The following is a 22,056-nucleotide window of genomic DNA, read 5'->3' as shown; positions in this document are numbered from 1 at the left end:
GCCACGGCGAGCGCTGCTCTACGTTCCCCAGCAAATCCCGAATCGAAGCGACATGGGAGTGGAAGCTCTTGTCGTGCGCGTGCTCTTATTTATGTGTTGGAAAGGGGACAATGAAGAAGGCCGAAAAGAGTTTGGAGCAGAGCGCGCCGCAGTCTGCAATGACTGCGCACGTTTGCCGTCTGCTCAGGCTTAGTTCAACGGTTGGCTTTTGGCTTTGTCGCATTGCACGAATTCTGCCCTTTGACTGCGGGCGGTGAGTGGTCCTTCTTCAGTGGACTACAACAGTGGAGAACGAGGAGCTTGGGCCAGTCAAATACGCAGCGGATTACGGATGTACAATACAGAGGTGCTTGTAGTGTATGTTATGTATGTACTGTATGTACTGTGTACTGTACAGTACAGATACATACAAAACTAGCAAAGTACGGCTTACAGTATGTGCTCCTTACCGATCCGTAATCCGTAGACAATACATCACAGGTTTGGGCGCAATAAACAAAATTGGCAAGATCAAAAATTGTCTATTTCTTCCTGAATCGGCCCTGAATCCAGCACCGATACATCTTGAGCTTCTTGGCACGGTTGACGAGCAGTCTGCGGTCAACCCCGAGGTTCTCAATCTCGAAGCTCGGCTGCAGACCTTGGGCCTCGCCCTCGGCGGGCTCGCTGAGCTTTCCGCTCCAGATCCTCTCGAGCTCGTCCTTCTCAAAGAAATAAACGCGCGTGCCGTCGCCACGGATGTAAAAGTTCTCCTCCAGGTACCGCCCTTTCTTGAAGCGCACCTGGGCGAGATCCCCTCTTCCATAGTCGCGGAAGCAGACCTCGCCGCCCGGCTTCAGCACGCGGTAGACGTTCTCTACCGCCTTCTTCCACTGCTGCGGGGAGAGCGCAGAGAAGATGAACACCATGATTGCCACGTCCACGGAGCCCTCTTCGAGGCCCGGCGGCAGCTCGTCGCCAGCAACGTCCCAGACGTCAGCTTGCATGAACTCGGGGTTGTACGACTCATGATTGCGCATGACCTCAACAGCTTTCTTGGAGAAATCACATGCGTGGAGCTTCAGCTTTGGGTTCTTGTTCTGTGCCAGCACGGGGAAGGCCGTGTTCCCGGCACCGGCTCCGATTTCCAGGAGCGTCACCGGCCCGGCGTCCTCCCGCGTCACTTTGTGCAGGACGGGAAACTCTTGCTGGAGCCACTTCCGGTCCTTGAAAAAGTTGGCCGTGTTGTTCTTGTAGAACAGGTTCCACCACTTAGCAGGGTCCGAGTTGAAGCGCACTGTTGTTGAACCAAGTCAGCCAATTGCCCCAAAAGCACCGTGAGGTGAACATGGACAAGGTGCGTGTGGTTGAGGGCGCATCAGATGGGAGCGAAAGACTAGAGAATACATAGGTGTCTTCATAGAGGTTCAGATGAACTATGCTTATAAATGTAAATCATCACGAGCGCGCCTGGCTTCTTCTCATCCGACGAGAAGAGCCAGCATTTGTCCCCGAGGACGAAGAGAAGAAGAACAGAAAAGAGCGAAAGGTGCCACATACTCTTGTCAAACTCGGATACTGGCGACTGGCGCTGCATTGCGTACTGCTGCTCCGCATACTCCTTGTATGCGTCGTCAGTCTCGACGTGATCCCAGGCATTGAACTCGAAGACGTCGTCATCCTCTCCCAGGTAGCGGGATCCGAACTGAAACGGATCGCTTCTCTTCTGGTTGTACTGAGGATCGTGCGATCGGTGGGGAGGAACTTGGGACTGCTGCTGCTGCTTGTCCTGCTCCGGCTTGTCCTGCGCTATCTCAAGCGAGGACGCCTGGGCAGCCAGCTTCTCCTGCGCGTCGTTCTGGCCGGCCACGGCCTCGGCGCTGTTGACCGTCATGGTGAACGGCGGAAGGGAGAGAATGGACGGTTAAGAATTAGTGAAGGAAATACTCTGGGTGCGCCTACGAGGGGCAGCTAGCAGTCGCTGCAGGTCACTGAACTGCCCTCGATGAAGTGCAACTTCGGCGCAGCATCTCGTGCGAGGCTCTGCTTTTAGAGGCTTTGGGGAGGGGGGAGGGGAAAGAAATTTTAGAAACGCGAAAGAAAAGCGTGAGCAAAGAAAAAAAAAAAAAAAAGGTTGTGAGGTGTGGGGCGCTCTGTGCGGGGGCCAACTAGCGAGCAATAGTTAGCGGGGAATGCAACAAACCTCGATCAAGAAATTGGCATCTGATACACGTAACAAACCATTTACTTGTATGCATTTATGTATGTATTGTAAATACTTACATACAAGTAGCTCTATTTCTACTTGCCCGACACAATTCCTCCTCTTCCCTTCCCCATGGCCAGCATTCACTGTTTCTTGCTGGCCCGCTTCTTCTCAATCTTTTCAAGCTCCATGTCGATCCGCTTGAAGCTCCAGCTCTTCCAGAAGGGCGGATACAGGAAGGGGCGCAGATCAAAGCGGTTGTCGTCGGGCGCTGTGTCCATCGTCAGTCTCTTGTTTTTTTCCGTTTCTTTCTAGACTTTGCTCAGAAGAACACCCACAGTAGTCGTTGCAATGCAGGGCGGGCGTCAGTGTGGTCATCTTATGCCCTAGTCCACCCGTTAGCAGCTGCCTCTGGTTTTTAAAGTGGGTTTAGCACAAGTCAGTCGGATACGCACTGTTGATGGCATAATAGTGGAAGAACTTCTTGACCTTCTCGGCGACCTGTGCCGGCGTATAGTACGGTGCGTCGTCGTCCGGCTTGCGCTCGCGGTCGATGCTCCAGTCGTGCACAAGGCGCTGGAACATGCCAAAAGGACCGAGCTTGTTGAGCTTGCGCAGTCGACCAAAGATGGTCAGTTCCTGGTATGTCATGCCCATGTCTATCTCGGATCAGTATCGACGAATCAATACTGCTCAGAGTGCAGGTACCGTACCTGCTTCGTCGCTCTGCACGTAGTCTTGCGTGATGGGCTCCTGCAAGAGGCGTAAGTTCAGCCATACGACGCTCCTTACGGGCGGGAGGAGTTAGGGCGGACATACGAGCTCGGCGGTGGGGACAGCCGTCAGGAAGTCATGGAGGCATGGCAGATCAAAGCTCTTCTCGGCCCATGCGATGAAGCGCTTCAGATCGGCCTTGTCTATAGAGCCGATGGGGTTCTGGCGAGAGTCAGTATCCGTCCTGTCGTTTGTTCCTGCCGCTACACCGCATGGCGGAGCCGACGTACGATATCAGCGCTCTAGGAAAAGGGTTAGCTTTGCTGTCCCCGCCGCATCCATCAAGCTAGCAACAGCTATTGTGAAACCTACCGAGCAGTCGTACTTGGTCAAGTAGCCCCTGAGGCCTAGAGATCCAGACTGTATCAGCCTTGCCCGCTCACTACGGACTTGCTCTCTCGAAGACGTAGCAACATACTCTGTTCTCTTTTTTGTCAGTTCATGGACTCGCCACCAACTACGCGAACGGTACTCACCTCGCCGACATTCGCACTGCCAAGAATCAGCAGACTTCCACCTCCGGGCCTCCCCCTCGCCGTGGGCAGAATCTGACCGAACTCCTGCACCGCCAGTCAGCGCGTGCGCACACGAACAAGGCTGGATCGCGTGCCGGCCGAACTCACATAGGCCGTGACCATCCTGATTCTAGCTTGCAGGCACTGCAGCGTCAGGTTCTCCTGCACCGTGCCGCCCTCGACCTTGAACTTGGGATCGAAGCCGAGGGCGCTGACGACGAGCTTCTTCTGGGCCTCGTAGACGTCATCGATGTCGAGGTTGACGTGGTAGCTGCCGATGGCCTCGGAGAGGTCCTTGGCGCGCTGGCGGGTCTCGCGCGAGCTCTGCTTCCTCATGCCCATGTAGATGGTGGTGAAGACCTGGTTGCAGAGTTCCTGGGCCGTCTTGGGCAGGACGCCCTCGCCGCCGTATCTGGCGATGCGCTTGACGTCGTCGATGACCTGTTGGTTTCCTTGCTCGACGGCTTGCATCACGATGCGGCACATGGAGTAGACGACCACTGGGAGGTCGGTGAGCACGAATAGCCAGTCATGGCATGGCGTGGGCGGGAGCGGGGTTGGGCGTACCTGCAGTCGCACACGAGTCGATCCCCCCGCTCAGGGGCACCAGATAACCTGCGGCGCCGGACCGGCGGAGGTACTGTAGAGTTGGAACAGGAAGGTCAGAGCTCATCCCTCTAGTGCCTACCTAGGTGGTACTACTCACATCCCAAAGATAGCAGCCGCCGCAGAGGGCAATCTCCTCCTCAACCGAGTGGAACCGTGGCTGGATGGGCAGAGTTGGCGCCTTGCTGACATCGGAGTCGTCGGCTTCGGAGCTGAGCTCGAACGGGGTCTGGATCCTCTGATACTTGGCCGTGGACGCGGCCGCTTGCATGGCACGAGAGATGGCAGCGCGGTAGGACCGCACTTCCTCGAGATCGACCGTGGCGGTCACGACCTCGACGTCATTGAGGCTGAACTGAGACCCCTGGGCGACAACATCGCCGTTCACAATGATCATGGCACAACCGTCAAAGTACAGGCGCTCGCCGTCGCAGCCTTGCTGGTTCGCGTACAGGTAGACGCCACCAGACTTACGGGTAGCCTCGGTGATCAATTGCAGGCGGGTGTCGAGTTTCCGCAGGGTGAAGTGGCTGCCGCTCGAGTTGGTGATGATCTCAACACCGTCTAGCGCCATGTCGATATGTGGAGCTTTGGGCGTGAAGAGCTCCTCGCACGTCTCGGCGCCAAAGGCGGTCTCGGGGGTGGAGATGACAGCATCGCCAAAGAGGACGTGAGTCTCTCCCTGCAGCTCGGCCAGCATCTTGGGCAGGTGGAAGAACTCCGTCTCCCGCGGGCGCATCCAGGGGGTGAAATGCCTCATCTCGCGGTAGTTACCGTCGTTGGCGAGCCACATCTTGGGCCTGATCAGGAGGATCTTGCCGTCGAGGCAGATGACGCGGCAGTTGTACCTGAGGTTCCGGTGAAGGATGGGCATGCCGATGTCGAGGAGGATGCCATGAGTGCTCTTGTCCAGCAGAAGCTGGCGGAGCATCTCCAGGCTGTGCGTGTAAACATCGAGCTCGTGAAAGTGATCCAGGCTCGAGTACCCGCAGATTTCGAGTTCCTTGATCCCGTCAGCGTGTACATATACATACTTCATGGACGCATTGTCCACCGCGATCATGGGAACCTACAGGCCCAACGCGGAGTCGTGCACCGGCCGCCTTTGCCTGGTGGATGCTCTCGATGATACGGGCAAGGTTCCCTTCCCACTGAAACCAAAAAGGTGTTAATCAGATACGAACAGACGAGAGCGAACCGAGCGACGGCCGTTGGTGACTCACATCGAGAACCCATTGGTTCAAGCTACATGTCGCAACCGTCACGAGATGACCCATGGTCGGCAATTGGGCGTTGCGAAGATATCAATGTCCCGGGTTGTGAATGTCTTGGCTTTGGATTCGAGTACTGTACAAGGTCGTAGCAAGCAGCGCGGGAGCTCTGTTTATCGCTAAGGTACCAGCCTACCCTCTGTACCTGAAAGTATCGAGACTGCTGCAGCGGGGCGGCTTTCAGCGGCTGTTGGAAAGGTGGATGACGTTGAGCCGGTCGATTACCGATGGAGATACGGGAGTATTTAATGCACTCCGTATGTGCTTTGCAAGAGCCGCAGCTACTTCAGCTGTTTGGGCCGACACAATACAAACAACTATTAGGTGCCTCTTAAGCGATTTACTCGGTATTGATTTTCCCTCTTTTCCTCTTCTCTACCCCTCATAATCAGAACCCGCAGAATCGCGGGGCACGAGATGTCATAAAACCATAAACGGCTAAGACTAGATTGTGGGTTTACGGTGGGGCGTGCACCTACTGAGATAAGATCTTATCGTTGAAACAAACTTGGTCCAAATAGCGATGCAGGGTCCGGCCTCGGCAGATCTCATTTTAAGACGGACTAACTCTGTTCATCGCATCTTGAAGATCTCCAACATTTCCTAGAAGTAAAACACAAACAACATTACCGATATAATCAAAGCACCATGAAACGCCAATAACAGCACCAGTTTTTGTGCAAGCACTCGCACTGACTCCGCGACGGAAACGGCTATCATGACATTGCCACCACAACCGCCAGAGCTTTGCGTCTTGTCATAGGTACCTCTTCTAATCGGGCGCATCCGAAATAAGTGTTTACCTTCTCCGACTTTCATCACCGACGCGGCACCGCCACCACACTCTCCACGACGACCATGGCTTCGCGCCTGCCAACCCGAGCGCGCCATTTATCGGCCACTCGCATCGCCGTCCGCTCACCACTCCCACCACCGTCGCCCCTCCTTCAGTCCCACCTCTTACAACAACACCCTCCCTCTCAACCCAAGCCAGCAGCCGCCGGCACGACCACCGCCATCCGCCACGTGTCGACGACCGCGCCACGTCCCTGGCTCCTCTCCGCCCTGCCCAACCTGGTCCCCGGCGCCAACAGCGGCCCGCCACCACCAAAGACCGTCCGCGCCCGCCGCCTGCTCCCGTACACGCCCGCCCAGGTCTACGCCCTCATCGCCGACGTCGACTCCTACAAGCACTTCCTCCCCCACTGCGCTCACTCCCGCGTCACCAAATGGACCACCCCCCCGAAACATCCACCAGCACAAGCAGCAGCAACAACAACAACAACACCGACCAGATACCCTGCCCTCGCAGACCTGACGGTCGGCTGGGGCCCCTTCACGCAGACGTACACGTCGCGCGTGTACTGCGTTCCCGGCGAGGTGGTCGAGGCGGTCAGCGGGAGCGCCGACACGAGCATCCCGCGCGAGGTCCTGCGGTCGGTGGGCTACGAGCTCGGGGAGGAGTGCGGCGGCGGGCGGCCTCCCCGGATGGAGGGCATCTTTGAGAGCCTCGTCACGCGGTGGACCGTCAAGCCCGCCGGCGTGGGCCACGGCGGCGGCGGCCCGGCGGCCAGGGGACGGGGGGAGGGGCCTGCGTCGTGTTGGACCGAGGTGACGCTCAGTGTGACCTTTCAGTTCGCCAACCCCGCGCTCGGCTTCGCCGTCGGGCAGGTGGCCGATGAGAAGGTGGATGAGATGGCGGAGGCCTTTGAAGGGCGGGCCAGGCGGTTGTACGGCAGGTGACACCGTGGCCGTAGAGTCTCGCGTGTTACTGATTTGTCGTCTCTGGGTCAAATCCGGCGCGTTGGGAGGCACGCAGGTATTGCGTCGATTAACTATCGATGTCATGCACAAGGCATGTACAAGACATGTATATCTGTGTGTGTATACGATTTTTTGTCTTGTTGTTTTAACTGGTTTCCTTAACTGGGGGAATCTGCATATAGACCAAAGAATAGACCAGCGGAATAGACCAAAACATCCAACCAACCACAAGATATGCATATCAAACGTTTGACGTTGAAAAAGCAAGGCGCAAAACAAGACAGAAAATTGTCTAAAACAGAATCCAACGGAAGAGAAAGTCCCTCCCTCCCTCGCCATGGTGCCGACACATTGGGACTGAAAAAGACTCTTAATCTTTGCGCCGGAATCACCAGAGTTTGCCGCAGAATCCATCATGTTTCTTCCATCCATTCCATCAACGCATCGCTCTGTCATATCCCATCACTCATACCTCGTTGACTTCGTTTACTCATCCCTCATCCCTCCCCCCACCCACCCCTTACTCCTCATACTCCTCATACTCCTCGTACTCCGGCAGCAATGCGTCACGCTCGACCAGACCAGACCACACATCAGATCGGATCAGACCGTTACGCCACGCCGCAGAAAATAGGGGAACAAAAAGAGGCACAGAACTGGAGGAGATATCCCAACAAACTGAGCAGCACAGGACCAACAGAAAAGCAAAAGAGAGGGGAAAAAAATCAAAAGGGGGGGAGACCGTAGGCGACATGGTATCAAAAAGCCAAACCAAATAGCAAGTTGCAAGGAATGGTTGTCAAGATAGGAAGTGAAGAAGGCCATCGCTGACCTCGTCGCTCGTCTTCCCTATAACTCCATCACGAGGGAGTAAATCAGTCGCGAATCCGGGCAGTGAGCAGTCAGACTGAGTTTAAGAAACAGGTGTTCTCTCGTTTTTAATGCTTCTTCCTATATAGATACCCGCGTTAGCATCGCCGTCTTAATCGACCAACCAATTGCACGGGGCCGAGCTACAGCCCGAACTCGACAAGTGGAGGGAATGCAACAGACTTGGGAAGCCACAGATGGGCAGGGTACAAGATGTACGAGGGGTAGTGTTTCTGGGACGAGGGCCGGGCTTTGTTCTTGGGCTTGTGCTTGCTGGGGGGAAGAGGTGCAAGTGCGGGTGCGGGTGCGGGTGCGGGTGCGGATGCGGGTGTAGGGACACGGGCTTGGGCTGAATCGGGGCGTCTCGCTCCCTTGGGAGGGATGGGGCCAACATACTTCTTAGTACTGCTGGATTTAGGCTTGGCGCCAACCATCCAGCTGAGCATCCCCTGGGGCGCCCCCTTGTCCTTGCGCTTCGGCTTTTCCGGCTCGACTGTTACAATGTGCGGAGCCGCCGACGGCCGGGCCCCCCGCGGTGCCCCGACTGGCACAGCACCGCCATTAGGCCAGACGCCGTTCGGCGGGGGACGCGGGATCTGCATGCCGCCGGCACCTCCTGGATGGGCACTTGGCGGGCGCACGAAGGGGACGGGTCCGTTGGCGTGGACTGTCCGGCCGTTGTGGTGGGGAGGCCGGGGGATGGCGCCGGGGGGCATGGGAGGCACCTGTTGATTGCGGAGCGGGGCCTTGTCCATGGGCCACATGTGCATGGTGATGGCCCAGTCGGGTTCGATGACCTTTTCCCAGACGCTGGGGAGGATGATCTCGCCGTTGGGGCCGATCAGGTCGTAGTGGCCCTCTTGAACATGTGGGCCGATCACATCCACATGGAGGAAGGCCTGCTTAATGAGTTCTTCCATACCCTGCGGGGACGGTAAGTGAGTCTTACTTCCGACAAGATATATGCCAGTGTTTGCAGCGACTTACCTGCCATGTCTGGCAGAGATGGAATGGGAAGCTGAACTTGCGGCCGACGGCGTCCTTGAACTTGATGGGCGCCTTCTCCTTTTTCTTTTCAGCCTCCTCCTCGGCCTTCGCCTTAGCCTTGGCTTCCTCGAGGAGCCTTTGTTTGAGGGCTTCCTCTTCTTTCTTCCTCTGCTCCTCGGCGAGCCTCTCTTCCTCGGCCTTTTTGCGCTCGGCCTCGAGCTTCTCTCGCGCTTCGATCTCGGCCTTCAACTTGGCTTCGGCCTCGAGCTTCTTGCGCCATTCGGCTTCCTCGGCTTCCTTCTTCGCCGCCGCGGCCTTGGCTTCGGCTTCGGCCTTCTGGGCGGCTTCAAACTTTTCGCGTTCAGCCTTGACGGCGGCCGCCAGCTTCTCCTCCTGCTCCTTGAGAGCCGCCTCGATCTTCTTTTGGGCCTCCTCTTCGATCCTCTTGAGTCGCGCCTGCTCCTCCGCCGCCTTCTTCTCAGCGGCGGCCCTGGCTTCTTCTTCGGCCTTGATTTGGGCCTTGATTCGTGCCTGCTCTTCCTCGATGGCCTTCTTGATCCTGGCTTGCGCATCAGCCTCGGCCTTGGCAGCGGCTTCGGCTTCGCGCCTCCTCTGCTCCTCGGCTGCCTTCCTTTCGGCCTCGAGCCGCTCACGGGTCTCGCGCTGGATGCGTTCTAGCTGTTCCTGTTGCTCCTTCCTCCTCTGCTCCTCTTTTCGTCTCTCTTCCTCCAGTTGCTCGCGCGCCCTCTTTGCGGCCTCGGCTTGTGCTTGCTCAACCGCCTTCTTTTGCTCCTCCTGCACCCTCTTCATTTCTTCCATTTGCCTCTTGATCGCCTCTGCAGCCTCCTCTTGCATCCTCCTCTTCAATTCCTCCAGCCGCTCCTTTTCGGCCTTTTTCTTCTCTTCTTCCTCAAATTTGGCGAGCTGCGCTTTGAGTGCTTCCACCTCCGGGTTCTTCTCGGGAGGGGGCGGGGCAGGGGTTGGCGGTTTGGGCGCGGGCGCTTCCGTTGGGGGCGGCGGAGGTGCGTTGTACAAGTACGGCTGCAGGTGCGGTGGCGGTATACCGTAACCTGCCCCCCCACCGGCGCCATAGTAACCGGGGCCCTGGTGATAGGGCATGATGTCGTAGTGGCCGTGGCCACCCCGATGCTCATTCCCAAAGAAGCCAGGGCCAGTCCCGGCCATTGGCGCCGGGGCGAAGGGGTTTCGGTATTCATTATAGGGCACCATCTGGCTGGCGTAGTGATTCGGCATGTAGCCGACGTGGCTCTGCGCATATCCGGCCGACTGATGGCCGCCCCTAGCGCCGTAGAAGGCGCCTTGGTTTTGCGGCTGTGGCGGGCCGCCGTAGCCTCGCGCGTACGCCGGATAGTCCTCGGAAGGATCGAGACTCATTGGCGGGACCGATGGAGAGTAATAGGAATATGACTGCCGCCCAACAGGGATTCTGTGGTTGCGCGGCTGACCACGGAGCGGACGCGGACTGTGAGATCGCGGAAGAGCGCGTTGTTTATACTCTTGGCTTATTGAGGCTGAATCCGAAGGATCGAGCTCGTCATACTCATCACCCCACTGGTCTTCGTCGTCCTCGTCGTCCTCGTCAGCCAGCGAATCGTCGTAATCCTCGCTGTGCTGTGAGGAGGTTTCTTCGTCGTATTCGCTTGATGTTGCCGAAGCCGGGGTACGTTTTTGACCTCTTGCTGGACTTCGATGTTTTCTGCGCGCAATGGCAAAGCGGAGTTGGCACGACAGGTCAGCCAAGGACTATTGGGTGTAGGGACGAAGAATGGATTATGCGGCGCAGTCGCCGAGTAAACAAGGGAGGGAATCAGTTCCAATTTAAGACTTACAGCGGCATTGGTGATGCTTATATCCGTCACTTGACTCTCGACAACCGCCAGGGACGACCGAAAAAAAGCGGGGTCAGAGTGCGGCTTAGATCGGTAGGTAGTTGGCAGGATGTGAAGCCGACTTGGTGTGCACTAAGGATTTGAAGGGTCGGTGGTGGGTGTCTGTGTGTGCGTGTTGTGTGTGTGAACGTGCAAGGATGTTTGTGGCTGGAACACGCGAGCCAAGGAGAGAGGCCCTGTGTGCGTGCCTGAGAAACGGGCAAATGTTGTTGTGGCAGGGTCGAGAGCGTGCGCGGGTGCTCTGTGACAAGATGATCGGTTTCAGTGCTGATTTTGGAGGGGGGAATTAGAAGTCTCGAACGCACGGCCGCTAACTATAAGTTGGGCGAAAAACAGGGAGGAGTCAATCGGGGACGGCCTGCCCGGGTTGCTGGTCAGCGATGGCTGGAACTGCATGCGCAAAGAAAGCCCAGACCAGGTCCACCCGAGTGACAGCGGAGAGAAGGGGAGACAGGGGAGGTGACTAGGGCGAAGGAACCCAAGGCGTGGCGGGAGTGGTTCATTAACCCATTCCGCCCGCCATGGTGCTAGAAAAAAGTGAGGTGTGGACTGGCAACAGCTCAGATAGAGCGGAAACCACGAGCGAAGGGAGCTGTATTCATATTATGGGAGGAAACCCCTCTAGCGCGGGGTCGGATACTTGCCTAGGTCAACTCGGGAGCTGGATGGGAGGCTGTGAGCCTGGCTAGTGTAGGGCGACACTCGTGACCGTTGGGGGGGAGGGACACTCAGTTGAGGAATGCAGGTGAATGGGGCCGGCAGTCGGCTGGTGAGACGAACTGTCAGAGGACTGCCCGGCGGACAGGGGTATGTGCTAAGGAACAGCCCTCAATACTGGCATAGCGTCAGTGAGGGGCAGCACATTGCTCAATGGAACGTAGAAACCCCGCGACAGCAGGAGAAGCATCAGCAGAACGGGCGTCGAAGGCACCTTGGCCGAAGGGAGAGACGCCCGGGACTACTAGGTAGCCTTGGCCGCGATTGGGCACCTTCCCGAATGCTCTCGTGGTGGACGACAGGCATGTTACGTGTTGATAGTTGCGAGCGGGTTGTACTACATCAACGACAACTCGCTGCTGAGTTTTGACCTCGAGCCCGGGGTCGGGGTTACGAACACCACGATGCCATTGGACACGCCAGGACAACCTTAGAGACCGAAACTCTAATTGTCCCCGCCCACAGTCCATGCGGGACGGGTTGCCGCCACCTCGATGCTTTGGACATTGGGAGAGTGCGCACATGGCGCGGAACCAGCCGCCAAGCCGAAAGAGGGGCAATCTCTCCAGTCGGCCCTCCGCCCAGCAAGAAATAAAAGGGGTTTCCGGGAAAAAAATGGGGGAAAATGGAGAGAAAATGTTGTGTTGAAACAGGACTGCCTGTGGATTAGGAGCATAGGCACTATACCGTATCACCGGCTACTTTATCCAACAAAAATCGGGACATAATGGCATCAGGAAGAATAAGAGGAAGGAAATATCGTCATACCGGCGGGGGGTTGCGGGGCCGGGTTGGGATGATGCTTGCCACAAGCCGTTGGATCCCAGTCGGTCAAGGTGGGTAGGTGGGCGGTGGGTGTTCCCGCTCGTCGATCTCGGTGAGGATGGGATGAACACTGTGTGCAATCCAACAACAAATTAGACCAAGTTCTTGGGTGGCGGGGAAACATTTTTGCTGTGATGCCGAATCTGGCAACTTAAATGCCCGTGATCTGTATGATACCAACCTCAAATTTGTGCGCAGCGCTCGGCAACGCATAGGTTTCCAAGAGATGTTGTGTCGGAAAGATGAAATCTTAAAGCCCGTCCCAATTTGGATGTCGCTTCTGATATCGACCGAAAATTGGCTACAGTTGCAGGTTTGTGCTGCCTTCGCATGGACGAAATTTTTTTGATAAGCAGCCTGCACACAGAGACCAGATTCGGAGGGCACAGGCCACAGAGTGAAAACACGTATATGGTAATGGGACGGGCCTGGATTGCGGTTTAGTGCTTCGAATCGTATTGGTCGGAACATGTGTGCGATGAGACATGTTGCAGCCCGACGAGGTAATTAAGTGTCCAGACGCTGCATGGAGCCTATAAACAAAGCGGGAGGCGGTGCGCGCCTGCGGCGACGAGCCGGCGGAGCGATGTTCTGACTACAGAAAAAACCTTCACTCACGGGTTTGAACTCGACGAGTCAAAGCGGTTCAGCTCGGCTCGAGACCCGACCCAACTGTCAGCTCACGACGACAACAGCCCAAAGGCTGCCTGGTCGTCTGTCAGGCGGTGAGCCCCTGGAATGGAAGCACCTGGCCCGGTGTTGGCGTCGGTTGGCACACAGGTCACTGTCAGTGAGCAGCAACCACAGAGAAGCCAACACCAGATTCTCAGCTTATGGCCAACCCCCACCAGCGTTGTTTTGACCGTTGACGAATCCAATTCTCGCTCTGCAGTCTCACTCGCTTCTCGTGGCCACCAAGTTGACAATCCCACATGGTGTTGCTTTTTCCCCTTTGGCCTTGTTTGGCACTCCAGGCTCTCTAAAAACAAGAATCGCAGGGCGCGGGGTTGGGACGGGACTTTGAGGACGCAGGCGATTCGACTTCGTTAACCGACACTCGGACGCGAACCACGATGAAATTTGCGAGGCGATAGCTGGAGTCACGTTTTGATTCTCGGTGGCAGTGAACAGGCAGACGCGCGCTCATGCACGATGAGATCCAGCGGAGAGTGACGCCTTAAGATATAATACGTCTTTGCCTAAAACTTAAGCTAACCTACCGCAACACCACCTTCGTTTTCAACTCAAGCTCCTTCACTAGACACGTCAATCTCAGGCTCCGCAGTGCCCATTTCAGGCTAACACCTGACCCTCTGGACCGTCCTCGATAGGCACGGGGGCTCTTCGTCCTTCAACTAAAATCATCGTGCCGCCATTGAGGTGTCTGCGAACCAACTACTGCGGGTGGATTATGGACATCGCGATTGCGTTGTCGGCTATTGCCCAGCCGAATCCAGCCAATTTGCTGAGCTTACACGGTAGCCCAACGATTTCCGGGGTTTGTGTCCGAAGGACATTGGATGCGCACCAAAGAAAGCCTCATCAGCCAGCGGTAAGGCATGCAATCCAGTTGGGCTCTCGTGTAAAGGCCCGCTCCGTCCATTCCCCACCGGAACACCAGACCTCTTCCTTGCTGTTTACTGGAGCCACGTTCAGGCTCCTGCCATCACGACGATTCGTACCCTAAGACCCACCTCGGCTACTACAAGAAGAAAGCGGTCGGGCACCAATGAGAACCGGCGGCTGTGGCTGGAATCGGTGCAAGACCTCGAACGCGATTCCGGAAGCTTGCAACGAGCGAGTGCACCTGCGCGCCGACTTCTCAAATCTTTTGCCGTTTCCGTTATGACGCATGATATGACGGGCATGGCAGACGCGTCACTGGACCTCGTCGTCTCGGGCCCCTTTCCTCTGTCCTCGGAGGTCATCACCTCTCGGTGGCGGCTGCATCATCAGCAAGCAACTCCCGAGCTGCAGCAACCTCGGCTTCGCTGTAACCACGCCAACCCCGGTCATTTGCGGTGCTGCGTCGGGTAATTTCGGACAGCTTGGCTGTGGCAAGCTCATTGAGCCGCTCAATGGTGTTTGTGTCTGGCAGCCAAAAATCGCTCTCGTCTGTCTGCTTCGCTGGCTTGCCGCCGTCATCGAGCAGCTTCTTGGTGACCTAGAGGGCGTCAGCTGCCAATTTCCGAAGGAACACCGGAACGGCGAGGCGCTCACCAGCTTCAGGCCATAATATCCTCGCAGATAGTCGTCGCACAGTTCAATGCTTCGCGAGAAGCGCTTGATCGCCTCGGCCATATACTTCTGGTACGAGCCATTGGCCACTCCCGGGGCGGTCGCGGCCATGTACTGCAGCTCGCCCAGCCGCGCGTGGATCTGTGAGAGCTGCATGAGCATAGGGCTTAGGTTCGGGGCTATGGTTGGCCTGCATACATTCCACGCATTTGGCGCCAAAACCAGGACCTCCTCCATAGCGTAGATGGCTTGTGGATACAGGCCCTGGGATAGGTAAATATCCGACAGCTCAGACCACGCTTCGGCATCGGTGGGGGAGTAGTCGAGAAGCTGTACCAACGCTGATGTCGCGTCGGAAATGCGTCCCATGGACCGCAGCAGCGCGATGCGCCTCTTTGCAACAGGCTGAGTCTCCGTGTTAGCCACCGATCGCTCCAGGGACAGCAACGAAGAATGTGGAGACGGCGCGGACGAACAATGTTGGTGTCATTCTCGCTGAGTATCTGGTCATATTCCTTCAGCACATCCTCCAACGCGCCATTGTTTTTGGCCTCGGCTTCCTTCACCAGGCCCCTGAGGGCCTGCACCCGTTCGTTGTCGTCTCCGAACCGAGCGACGAGACGGCTGAGGCAGGCGTGCGCAGCCCGATCATCCCCGGTTCGGAGACACGCCAGAATGAGGTTCTCGTACTGGAGCCACTGCTCTGGCTTCTCGGAGCCGGAGAGCAACGTGCTGAAAGGCGAGGAAGACGCGGTCGAGGGTGAGCTTCGGAGGATTGCAGGCGCTTGCTGGGACAAAGCCAGCGCTGCCGCCGGGGACAGCTGGACTGGCGTCTGAAGAACCATGGATGACATGTTTCACAATGTATGCCCCTCAATTGATCCGATGGGCCCGGAGGGGATGAATTATCGTGGTCGGTCTCGCGTTGTGACGAATTGAGGTACGGTAAGTAGATGAAGGAGTGTAGTGGACACCGTGCGAACAGGAGCAAGCTCTGGAGCTAGCGCCAAGCAGAGCCAAGCAGAGCCTCTTGCGTCGCATGGGACCTCTAACTAGCTTGCTTCCTAGCGCTCGGAGTGAACCGAGGCGGTGTTTGTTTCTTCCGCCCTGCACCCATTACGGAGCACTGTGCAGTACAGTGTTCTAGGAAAGTGGGTTCACTGTACGTACAGTGACGTGCTGCGCATGAGCTAGGAATCCCTCCAACATTCTGCATCGCGATCACCGTCTACTATCAGCGAGTTTGCCGAGGGCAAAGCTCACCCAACAGTCGACGAGAGCCCCTGCCGTTAGCACTTGTTCTGGAGGCTCGCGACAAGATGCGCTTCGCTGCCTCCTATTCCATTACTATTTCCAACAGAACACCTCCCCGCTAAACCCCACCACGAAGCCCGAATTTCAATAGACCGACCTTCCCTCGAGGGCCAGCAAGCCTCGCTCGCGCATCTCCTGGCGCCTAGAGCGACGCTTTTCGCAGATAGATCGAGAACCACGAGCGGAAATATACGCTTCTTTCAGCCATGTGCGCCAACCACCCGCCCCTTCCAGGCCCGAATCCCGCGCCGTGCTGACTCGACCCAGGTTCGAGAAATCGCTGTATGACCTCATCCGAGGTCTACGAAACCACAAGGGAAACGAAAAGGAGTACATCCAGAGTTGTTTGAAAGAATGCCGGACCGAGATACGCAGCCAGGACATGGGTCAGTCAACTGCGGCTCCCTTCAAAGGCCCGCCGAGCTGACTCGAAAGCGACAGACGTCAAGGCGACGGCCTTGCTCAAACTCGTCTACCTCGAGATGATCGGGCACGACATGTCTTGGGCTTCGTTTCACGTCCTTGAGGTTATGTCTTCACAGAAATACCACCAGAAAAGGGTCGGCTATCTTGCTGCGGTGCAGAGCTTTCGCCCTGACACAGACGTGCTGATGATGGCTACGAACCTCTTGAAGAAGGTGAACAGGCTTCCCTCGTTTTTCTTGTGAAGCCACCCGCTGACTCCCCGTCAGGATGTGGCTGCATCAACACCGATCATCATCTCCCTCCCGATCGCTGCCCTGCCTCATATCGTTACCCCGTCCCTGGCCATGTCACTCCTCGGCGACCTGCTACCGCGCCTCAACCATTCTCACGCCGCCATCCGGAAGAAGACCGTTGTCACTCTCTACCGATTGGCTTTGTTATATCCCGAAGCACTCCGCGCATCATGGCCCAAGATCAAGGAACGGTTGATGGACCCGGAAGAGGATCCCAGTGTCACAGCGGCGATTGTGAACGTCGTGTGCGAGCTGGGCTGGCGAAGGCCGCGTGACTTCCTCCCGTTAGCTCCACGGCTGTTCGAGCTACTGGTTGATGGCGGCAACAACTGGATGGCTATTAAGCTGATCAAGCTCGTAAGAAGCCCCCCCCCCCGGCTCTCCTGAACCCCACGTCTCCTGACCGTTCCGTGTAGTTCGCTACTTTGACGCCGCTCGAACCGCGCCTGGTTCGGAAGCTGCTACCGCCATTGACCAACCTTATCCGGACCACTCCAGCAATGTCTCTTCTGTACGAGTGCATCAATGGCATCATCCAAGGCGGTTTCCTCGGGAGCGGTGAGGACTTCTCGGCAAGGGAGGAGGTAGCATCCCTGTGTGTCTCGAAGTTGCGGGGCATGGTGTCCACCAACAGCGATCCAAATCGTGAGTTTCCGATCGTCATTCTTAGGATAGGGCCGGCCACTGACCAGCATCTCTAGTGAAATATGTGGCTCTCCTAGCGTTCAACCGGATCGTTGTTACTCACCCCTTCCTGGTTGCGCAGCAGGAGGATGTGATTCTGGAGTGCATCGACAGCGAGGACATCACCATCAGGATCAAGGCTCTCGATCTGGTGCAGGGCATGGTCAGCAGCGACAACCTGGTGTCTATTGTCAGCCGCCTGATGAGACAGCTGAGGGCGTCTTCCGCCGCAGCCAGTCAACAACAGAACGGCCCGGATACCCAGGATCAAGAAAGCGATTCGAGTGACGAGAGAGGCGGGAATGCTGGAAGGCGTCGCAAACCGCTGGGACGGGCTCCTCCTCTCCCAGACGACTACACTGTCGACGTCATTGGCAGGATATTGAGGATGTGCTCACAGGACAATTACGCCAACATGGTCGACTTCGATTGGTATCTCGACGTTCTAGCCCAGCTCATCCGAATCGCACCCCCTCCGCGGACGAAGGACTTGGATGCCGATGCATCTGCGCCGAGCCAGGCCGGCGACATTTCAGAGAAGATCGGCAATGAGCTGAGGAACGTGGCCGTGAAGGTCAAGGCTATCAGGGCCGCTGCTGTAAGGACAGCGGAACTTGCCATATCCCGCATGAGCACAGAAGCGTCGCCGACACGACCAGTTCGCGCGGGGGCGCTCAAGCCCGTTGCTTGGGTAGTTGGCGAATATGCCTCGCAGCTACTATCGCCCGACGACACGCTGCGGCATTTACTGGATCTTCTTCCGCGAATTGAGCACCCGGAATGCCTCGCAACAATCTTACAAGCCGTGATGAAGCTGTTTGCCTGCGTTACGGGAGACGATAGAGCTCCTTGGACACCAGAAAGGAAGTCGAGCGTTACCCTACTAATGGCGCGCGTCATCCACGTGTTGGAACCGTTCGCGTCGCATCCCTACCTGGAAGTCCAGGAGCGCGCTGTTGAGTTCGTTGAACTGCTGAAGCTCACCGCCGAAGCAGCCGCCGGGCAGCCCCCCTCGACAGACGAGGTTCAGCAGGACCCGCCATTGCTGCTCACGCAAGCGATCCCGTCGCTCTTTGCCGGATGGGAGCTCAATTCGGTCGCTGTCGGGACGCAGCAAAACGTTCCAGTCCCCGATGACCTCGACCTCGACGAGCCCATCCATCCGGATCTCAACAGGTTGCTGTCACAGGCCGACTCGTTGATGCTGCCGGCGCAAGGCGACGACGAATTCGAAGCATACTACAACCAGAAACCCGCCGCCACGAGCATTGCCAGCGAACCGGCAATCAACCGGCTCATGGACGGGCCGGATGAAGTGCCAACCGGCTCATACCAACAGTCCGAAGAGAGCTACCTCGATCCAGACATCATCGCCAGGAGGAAAGCAGAGCGCATGGAGCGGTATCGGGACGACCCCTTCTACATTCCCGACTCCACTGCATCCGGTGGCAGATCGACCCCGATCCACAACATCCTCCAGAAGGAGAACGGCCCCGATCTCGACATAGATTCCATTCCCATCATGAAACTGGAGCTGCTGAATCCCTCGGACAGCGCCAGCCCAGCCGAGAAACAGTCAGCTCAACAACAGCAACAACTCAAACCCAAGCCCCGTCAACGGGTCGTCGTAGCACCGGACGAGACCCTCGGTTTCGGCTCCAGCGGAAGCGGTCTGTCAACGCCGCGAGCCTACGACTCAGACAACAACAACAACATCAACAACGCTAAGGCCAGGAAAGTCAAACAACAGTCTCTCTTGCAGATCACTTCCAGCCAACTCGACGATCTCAGTCTCGAGGAGGGCGGGCCCGCAGGTGGCGACGTCAGGCTAGCGCACGAGCGGCAGCAGCGCGAGGAGGCGGAGATGGCACAGGCGCTGAGGGAGGTGCAGCGGTTGAGGCTGGAGATGCAGCGGGCGAACGAGAGGATACAGGTGGCGCAAGGAGTCCCGGCGGAGGGGGTCGTCGTGAAGAAGAAGAAGACGAAGAAGAAGGGAACGGGGACGGGAACGGGAACGGGGAAGGAGGCGAAAGTCGACGAAAAGGGGGATGGCGGGGAGGAGGCGGTGGTGAAGGCCAAGAAGAAGAAGAAGAAGGAGAAGGCGAAGTCTGGGGTGGAAGGAGAAGAAGTTGGAGAGGCGCCAGCCTCGGTGGGGGAGGGGGAGCCGGTTGTCAAGGCCAAGAAGAAAAAGAAGGCTACGAGGGTAGTAAGATTGGACGAAGGGGAGGGAGCTGCTGCCGGTGGTGGTGGTGGCGGCGACGGCGGCGGCGGTGAAGGGTAGAGGGGGAGAAGGGGTTGATGAGGCGGTACGGGGCTCGAATCACAACAATGCGTAGAATCAAAGGAGCAATATGCACCCAAGTCAAGGTTGACACAGTCGTCGTTCTGGTTTCTGCGGGCTGCTCGGGCTTAGGCTAGGGCAGCCTGGGAATCGACTATCCGAGATCTACCTCCCGGGTTATTTCCATTTCTCCCTCCCTCTCTCTCTCCCTCCTTCCCTCCCCCTCTCTCTATCCCTCCCTCCCTCTCTCACTCTCTCTCTCCCGGCATCGTCTAAAGACCGATCCATGATTCAGTTCCCTCCAGTCCCGGTCCTCAGGCGGCGACGCCGGCTGTCGTATCCGCTCCCCGCCCACTCCCGCTCTCCGCCTCCGCCTCCGCCGCCGGCTCCAGCTTGCCCCAGGCAGGCTTGTTCCTCTTGCCCTCGCCGCCGCCGACGCTCTTGTACTGGTACCCCCTCGCGCGGGGCCGCTCGGCGGCGCCCTCGGGGAAGTCGGGCTCGTACGTGAGCGCGAACCGGCGGACGGCCTCGTCGAACGCCTCCGGGCTCCCCTCCCCCTCCCCCTTCCCCTCCCCCGCGGCGAGGGCGGCGCGCACGCCGGCGAAGAAGGCCGCGACGACGGCGTGGTTGTGCACCTGCAGCAGCGTCCACCCCACCATCTCGCGCGCCGACAGCAGGTGGTGCACGTACGCGCGGTGGTGCGCCGCGCAGGCGTAGCACGCGCACCCGGCCGCCAGCGGCTCCAGCGAGGTCGCGTGCGACGGGTGGGAGAGGTCGATGGCGAGCGGGAGCAGGCCGGTTCCCGTCTCTGTTTCTGTCCCTGTCCCTGTCCCGGCGGAGGCGGGGGATGATTGGGATGGTGGTGATGAAGGTGTTGATGATGATGGGGGTCGTGGTGGTGGTGGGAATGTGAAGGAGAGGGCGAGGCCGGCGTCAGAGAGGGCGTTGATGAAGGGGAGGGCGAAGACGTCGACGCCGAGGGCGATCTGGCGCAGGATGTGGTGGGGCGTGGGCGGGTTGGAGAGGGAGAGGCGCGGGAGGGGCAGCAGGGCCGGGCAGTGCTCGGCCAGGTCCGGGAGGACGTCCGGGTCGTGGATGGCGAGGCCGGCGAGCTGGCCCGTGGGCAGGTAGTCCTCGGCCAGGCGGGAGACGTACTCCCACTGGATGGAGTAGGATATGGGCAGGATTGGGGCGAAGGTGGAGGTCCTCCTCGGAGGAGGAGTAGTGCCGGACTCGGAAAGGGAAGAGAACCATTCGACCACCCACTCGTCGGTGCGCTCGGCCATGCGCAGGGCGCGCTTCGAGTTCGGAGTGATGGTGCTGTGGGTGAGGTCGGCCAGGGGGATGGCGATGTCCGGGCTGAGAGCGTCGACGGCGGAGAGGTACTCCTTGGTGGTGAGGACCTGGAAGCCGGTCGAGGTGAAGACGGAGATGGAGGCGTTGGTGTTGCCCATGGGCGAGGGCACGGCGGGGATGCGGCGGGCTCCCAAGACGGTGGTGACGGTCTGCGGCATGGCGGTAAACCTGTGCAGCCGGGTGTTATGTTTTGCCGTCGTGGGAGTCCCGTAGATGGGCGGCGTCCTCTGGGAATACTGCTGAGGGCGCTCGATGACTGAACTAGTTAGTCAATGAGAACGAAGGAGGGAAGAGTTCCATGACAGGGAGTGAAAGTAATTAAAAAAAATAATATAATATAAAATAACATAAAACAAAGGCCCAAAACAGCGATTCGGATACTCACAGTCCTCCAGTGCCATGTAGGCACCCACGGTCTGCAGATGCTTGCTCACATTGTCGGGAGTGAGATGAGGCAGGGCGCCGCGTGAGGTGATGCCGATGAAGTTGGGCGTGTCCATGGGCAGTCGCCCCGCAAAGGCTAGACGACCGACCCGTGCCGCGACGCCATCTTTCAGAGCGCCCTTGAGAATGTCAAATCTCATGGCCGCCGAGTCTGGACTTTGAGTATCAGCCGTCATGTTGCCATGTGCTGATGTGCCGATCACTCAAGCCCTGGGTCGCTCATCAGGGGCTCGCTGATTCATCAATCCGGCTCGGTGGGTGCAGCGCAGATTTCAGACGGCTCGGGGCACTTGGTTCTTTCACTTGGTTAGCGTGTTAAAAGCCCTGCGCCGATAGGCGGCCAGGACCCACCAAGCCCGATTTTCAGGTTGAACTTCAGGTCGATTATGTGGCAAAAAAAAAAAAAAAAAAAAAACGAGAGAGTAAGAAAAACGAGAGAACACAGAAAGTCAGAATTTCTACTTGGAATTTTTTTCGACGAATGCAATGTCTAGCCGTCCTATTGTTAGGAATGCCATACTTCTGATGTAGCGAGTACCAAATAGGTGCCCTGTATCAACCAAGCGAGAGCCTCAATTCGCCCAAGCCAGTATGGA

The 22,056-nt window shown here is 57.7% G+C and overlaps 8 protein-coding genes across 8 annotated transcripts; 3 read left to right on the top strand and 5 right to left on the bottom strand.

Annotated features, from left to right (window-relative positions):
• Positions 1 to 502: 502 nt before the first annotated feature.
• MYCTH_2300670 (uncharacterized protein) lies at positions 503 to 2,061 on the bottom strand. The gene is made up of 2 exons (XM_003661317.1): positions 1,540 to 2,061; positions 503 to 1,276 (listed from the first exon to the last, which is right to left on the bottom strand). Exons 1-2 carry the CDS (start codon positions 1,871 to 1,873, stop codon positions 522 to 524), a joined length of 1,089 nt encoding a protein of 362 aa, XP_003661365.1. The 5' UTR covers positions 1,874 to 2,061; the 3' UTR covers positions 503 to 521.
• Positions 2,062 to 2,328: 267 nt separating this feature from the next.
• Positions 2,329 to 5,536, bottom strand: MYCTH_79619 (uncharacterized protein; the record flags this gene model as incomplete). Its single annotated transcript, XM_003661316.1, has 13 exons — positions 5,304 to 5,536; positions 5,154 to 5,231; positions 4,181 to 5,083; positions 4,042 to 4,114; positions 3,718 to 3,974; positions 3,432 to 3,519; positions 3,272 to 3,306; positions 3,190 to 3,201; positions 3,005 to 3,121; positions 2,899 to 2,938; positions 2,641 to 2,844; positions 2,524 to 2,571; positions 2,329 to 2,456 (listed from the first exon to the last, which is right to left on the bottom strand). Exons 1-13 carry the CDS (start codon positions 5,355 to 5,357, stop codon positions 2,329 to 2,331), a joined length of 2,037 nt encoding a protein of 678 aa, XP_003661364.1. The 5' UTR covers positions 5,358 to 5,536.
• A 383-nt stretch (positions 5,537 to 5,919) lies between these two features.
• MYCTH_2300663 (uncharacterized protein) lies at positions 5,920 to 7,621 on the top strand. Its single transcript, XM_003661315.1, has one exon. It carries the CDS (start codon positions 6,210 to 6,212, stop codon positions 7,092 to 7,094), a length of 885 nt encoding a protein of 294 aa, XP_003661363.1. The 5' UTR covers positions 5,920 to 6,209; the 3' UTR covers positions 7,095 to 7,621.
• A 1-nt stretch (position 7,622) lies between these two features.
• MYCTH_2300662 (uncharacterized protein) lies at positions 7,623 to 10,986 on the bottom strand. The gene is made up of 3 exons (XM_003661314.1): positions 10,823 to 10,986; positions 8,973 to 10,689; positions 7,623 to 8,908 (listed from the first exon to the last, which is right to left on the bottom strand). The coding sequence occupies exons 1-3, from the start codon at positions 10,828 to 10,830 to the stop codon at positions 8,129 to 8,131; spliced, it is 2,505 nt and encodes an 834-aa protein (XP_003661362.1). The 5' UTR covers positions 10,831 to 10,986; the 3' UTR covers positions 7,623 to 8,128.
• A 2,609-nt stretch (positions 10,987 to 13,595) lies between these two features.
• Positions 13,596 to 15,573, bottom strand: MYCTH_2314506 (uncharacterized protein). Its single transcript, XM_003661313.1, has 4 exons — positions 15,139 to 15,573; positions 14,861 to 15,067; positions 14,645 to 14,803; positions 13,596 to 14,588 (listed from the first exon to the last, which is right to left on the bottom strand). The coding sequence occupies exons 1-4, from the start codon at positions 15,514 to 15,516 to the stop codon at positions 14,352 to 14,354; spliced, it is 981 nt and encodes a 326-aa protein (XP_003661361.1). The 5' UTR covers positions 15,517 to 15,573; the 3' UTR covers positions 13,596 to 14,351.
• A 566-nt stretch (positions 15,574 to 16,139) lies between these two features.
• MYCTH_2300657 (uncharacterized protein) lies at positions 16,140 to 16,734 on the top strand. Its single transcript, XM_003661312.1, has 2 exons — positions 16,140 to 16,184; positions 16,244 to 16,734. Coding segments are annotated over exons 1-2 (162 nt in total). The 5' UTR covers positions 16,140 to 16,182; the 3' UTR covers positions 16,404 to 16,734.
• A 377-nt stretch (positions 16,735 to 17,111) lies between these two features.
• On the top strand, positions 17,112 to 19,817 carry MYCTH_2300655 (uncharacterized protein). The gene is made up of 2 exons (XM_003661311.1): positions 17,112 to 17,340; positions 17,397 to 19,817. The coding sequence occupies exons 1-2, from the start codon at positions 17,196 to 17,198 to the stop codon at positions 19,658 to 19,660; spliced, it is 2,409 nt and encodes an 802-aa protein (XP_003661359.1). The 5' UTR covers positions 17,112 to 17,195; the 3' UTR covers positions 19,661 to 19,817.
• MYCTH_2300653 (uncharacterized protein) lies at positions 19,818 to 21,733 on the bottom strand. Its single transcript, XM_003661310.1, has 2 exons — positions 21,402 to 21,733; positions 19,818 to 21,272 (listed from the first exon to the last, which is right to left on the bottom strand). The coding sequence occupies exons 1-2, from the start codon at positions 21,634 to 21,636 to the stop codon at positions 19,975 to 19,977; spliced, it is 1,533 nt and encodes a 510-aa protein (XP_003661358.1). The 5' UTR covers positions 21,637 to 21,733; the 3' UTR covers positions 19,818 to 19,974.
• Positions 21,734 to 22,056: the final 323 nt, after the last annotated feature.

The sequence above is a fragment of the Thermothelomyces thermophilus genome, chromosome 2 (genome assembly GCF_000226095.1).
Source record: "Thermothelomyces thermophilus ATCC 42464 chromosome 2, complete sequence".
In the NCBI taxonomy this organism is placed as follows: domain Eukaryota; kingdom Fungi; phylum Ascomycota; class Sordariomycetes; order Sordariales; family Chaetomiaceae; genus Thermothelomyces; species Thermothelomyces thermophilus.
Note: the sequence above shows the minus strand (reverse complement) of the source record. Positions and strands in the feature narration are given on the sequence as shown.

Coding starts and splice junctions, on each gene's coding strand:
- MYCTH_2300655 (XM_003661311.1), top strand. CDS start 17,196: ATGTCTCTTCTGTACGAGTGCATCAATGGCATCATCCAAGGCGGTTTC. Junction 17,341..17,396: donor CACCAACAGCGATCCAAATC/GTGAGTTTCCGA, acceptor CAGCATCTCTAG/TGAAATATGTGGCTCTCCTA.
- MYCTH_2300670 (XM_003661317.1), bottom strand. CDS start 1,873: ATGACGGTCAACAGCGCCGAGGCCGTGGCCGGCCAGAACGACGCGCAG. Junction 1,277..1,539: donor AGTATCCGAGTTTGACAAGA/GTATGTGGCACC, acceptor GTTCAACAACAG/TGCGCTTCAACTCGGACCCT.
- MYCTH_2300663 (XM_003661315.1), top strand. CDS start 6,210: ATGGCTTCGCGCCTGCCAACCCGAGCGCGCCATTTATCGGCCACTCGC.
- MYCTH_2314506 (XM_003661313.1), bottom strand. CDS start 15,516: ATGTCATCCATGGTTCTTCAGACGCCAGTCCAGCTGTCCCCGGCGGCA. Junction 14,804..14,860: donor TGGCGCCAAATGCGTGGAAT/GTATGCAGGCCA, acceptor CAGCTCTCACAG/ATCCACGCGCGGCTGGGCGA. Junction 14,589..14,644: donor GATATTATGGCCTGAAGCTG/GTGAGCGCCTCG, acceptor GACGCCCTCTAG/GTCACCAAGAAGCTGCTCGA.
- MYCTH_2300662 (XM_003661314.1), bottom strand. Junction 8,909..8,972: donor ATCTCTGCCAGACATGGCAG/GTAAGTCGCTGC, acceptor CCGTCCCCGCAG/GGTATGGAAGAACTCATTAA.
- MYCTH_2300653 (XM_003661310.1), bottom strand. CDS start 21,636: ATGACGGCTGATACTCAAAGTCCAGACTCGGCGGCCATGAGATTTGAC. Junction 21,273..21,401: donor CTACATGGCACTGGAGGACT/GTGAGTATCCGA, acceptor TAACTAGTTCAG/TCATCGAGCGCCCTCAGCAG.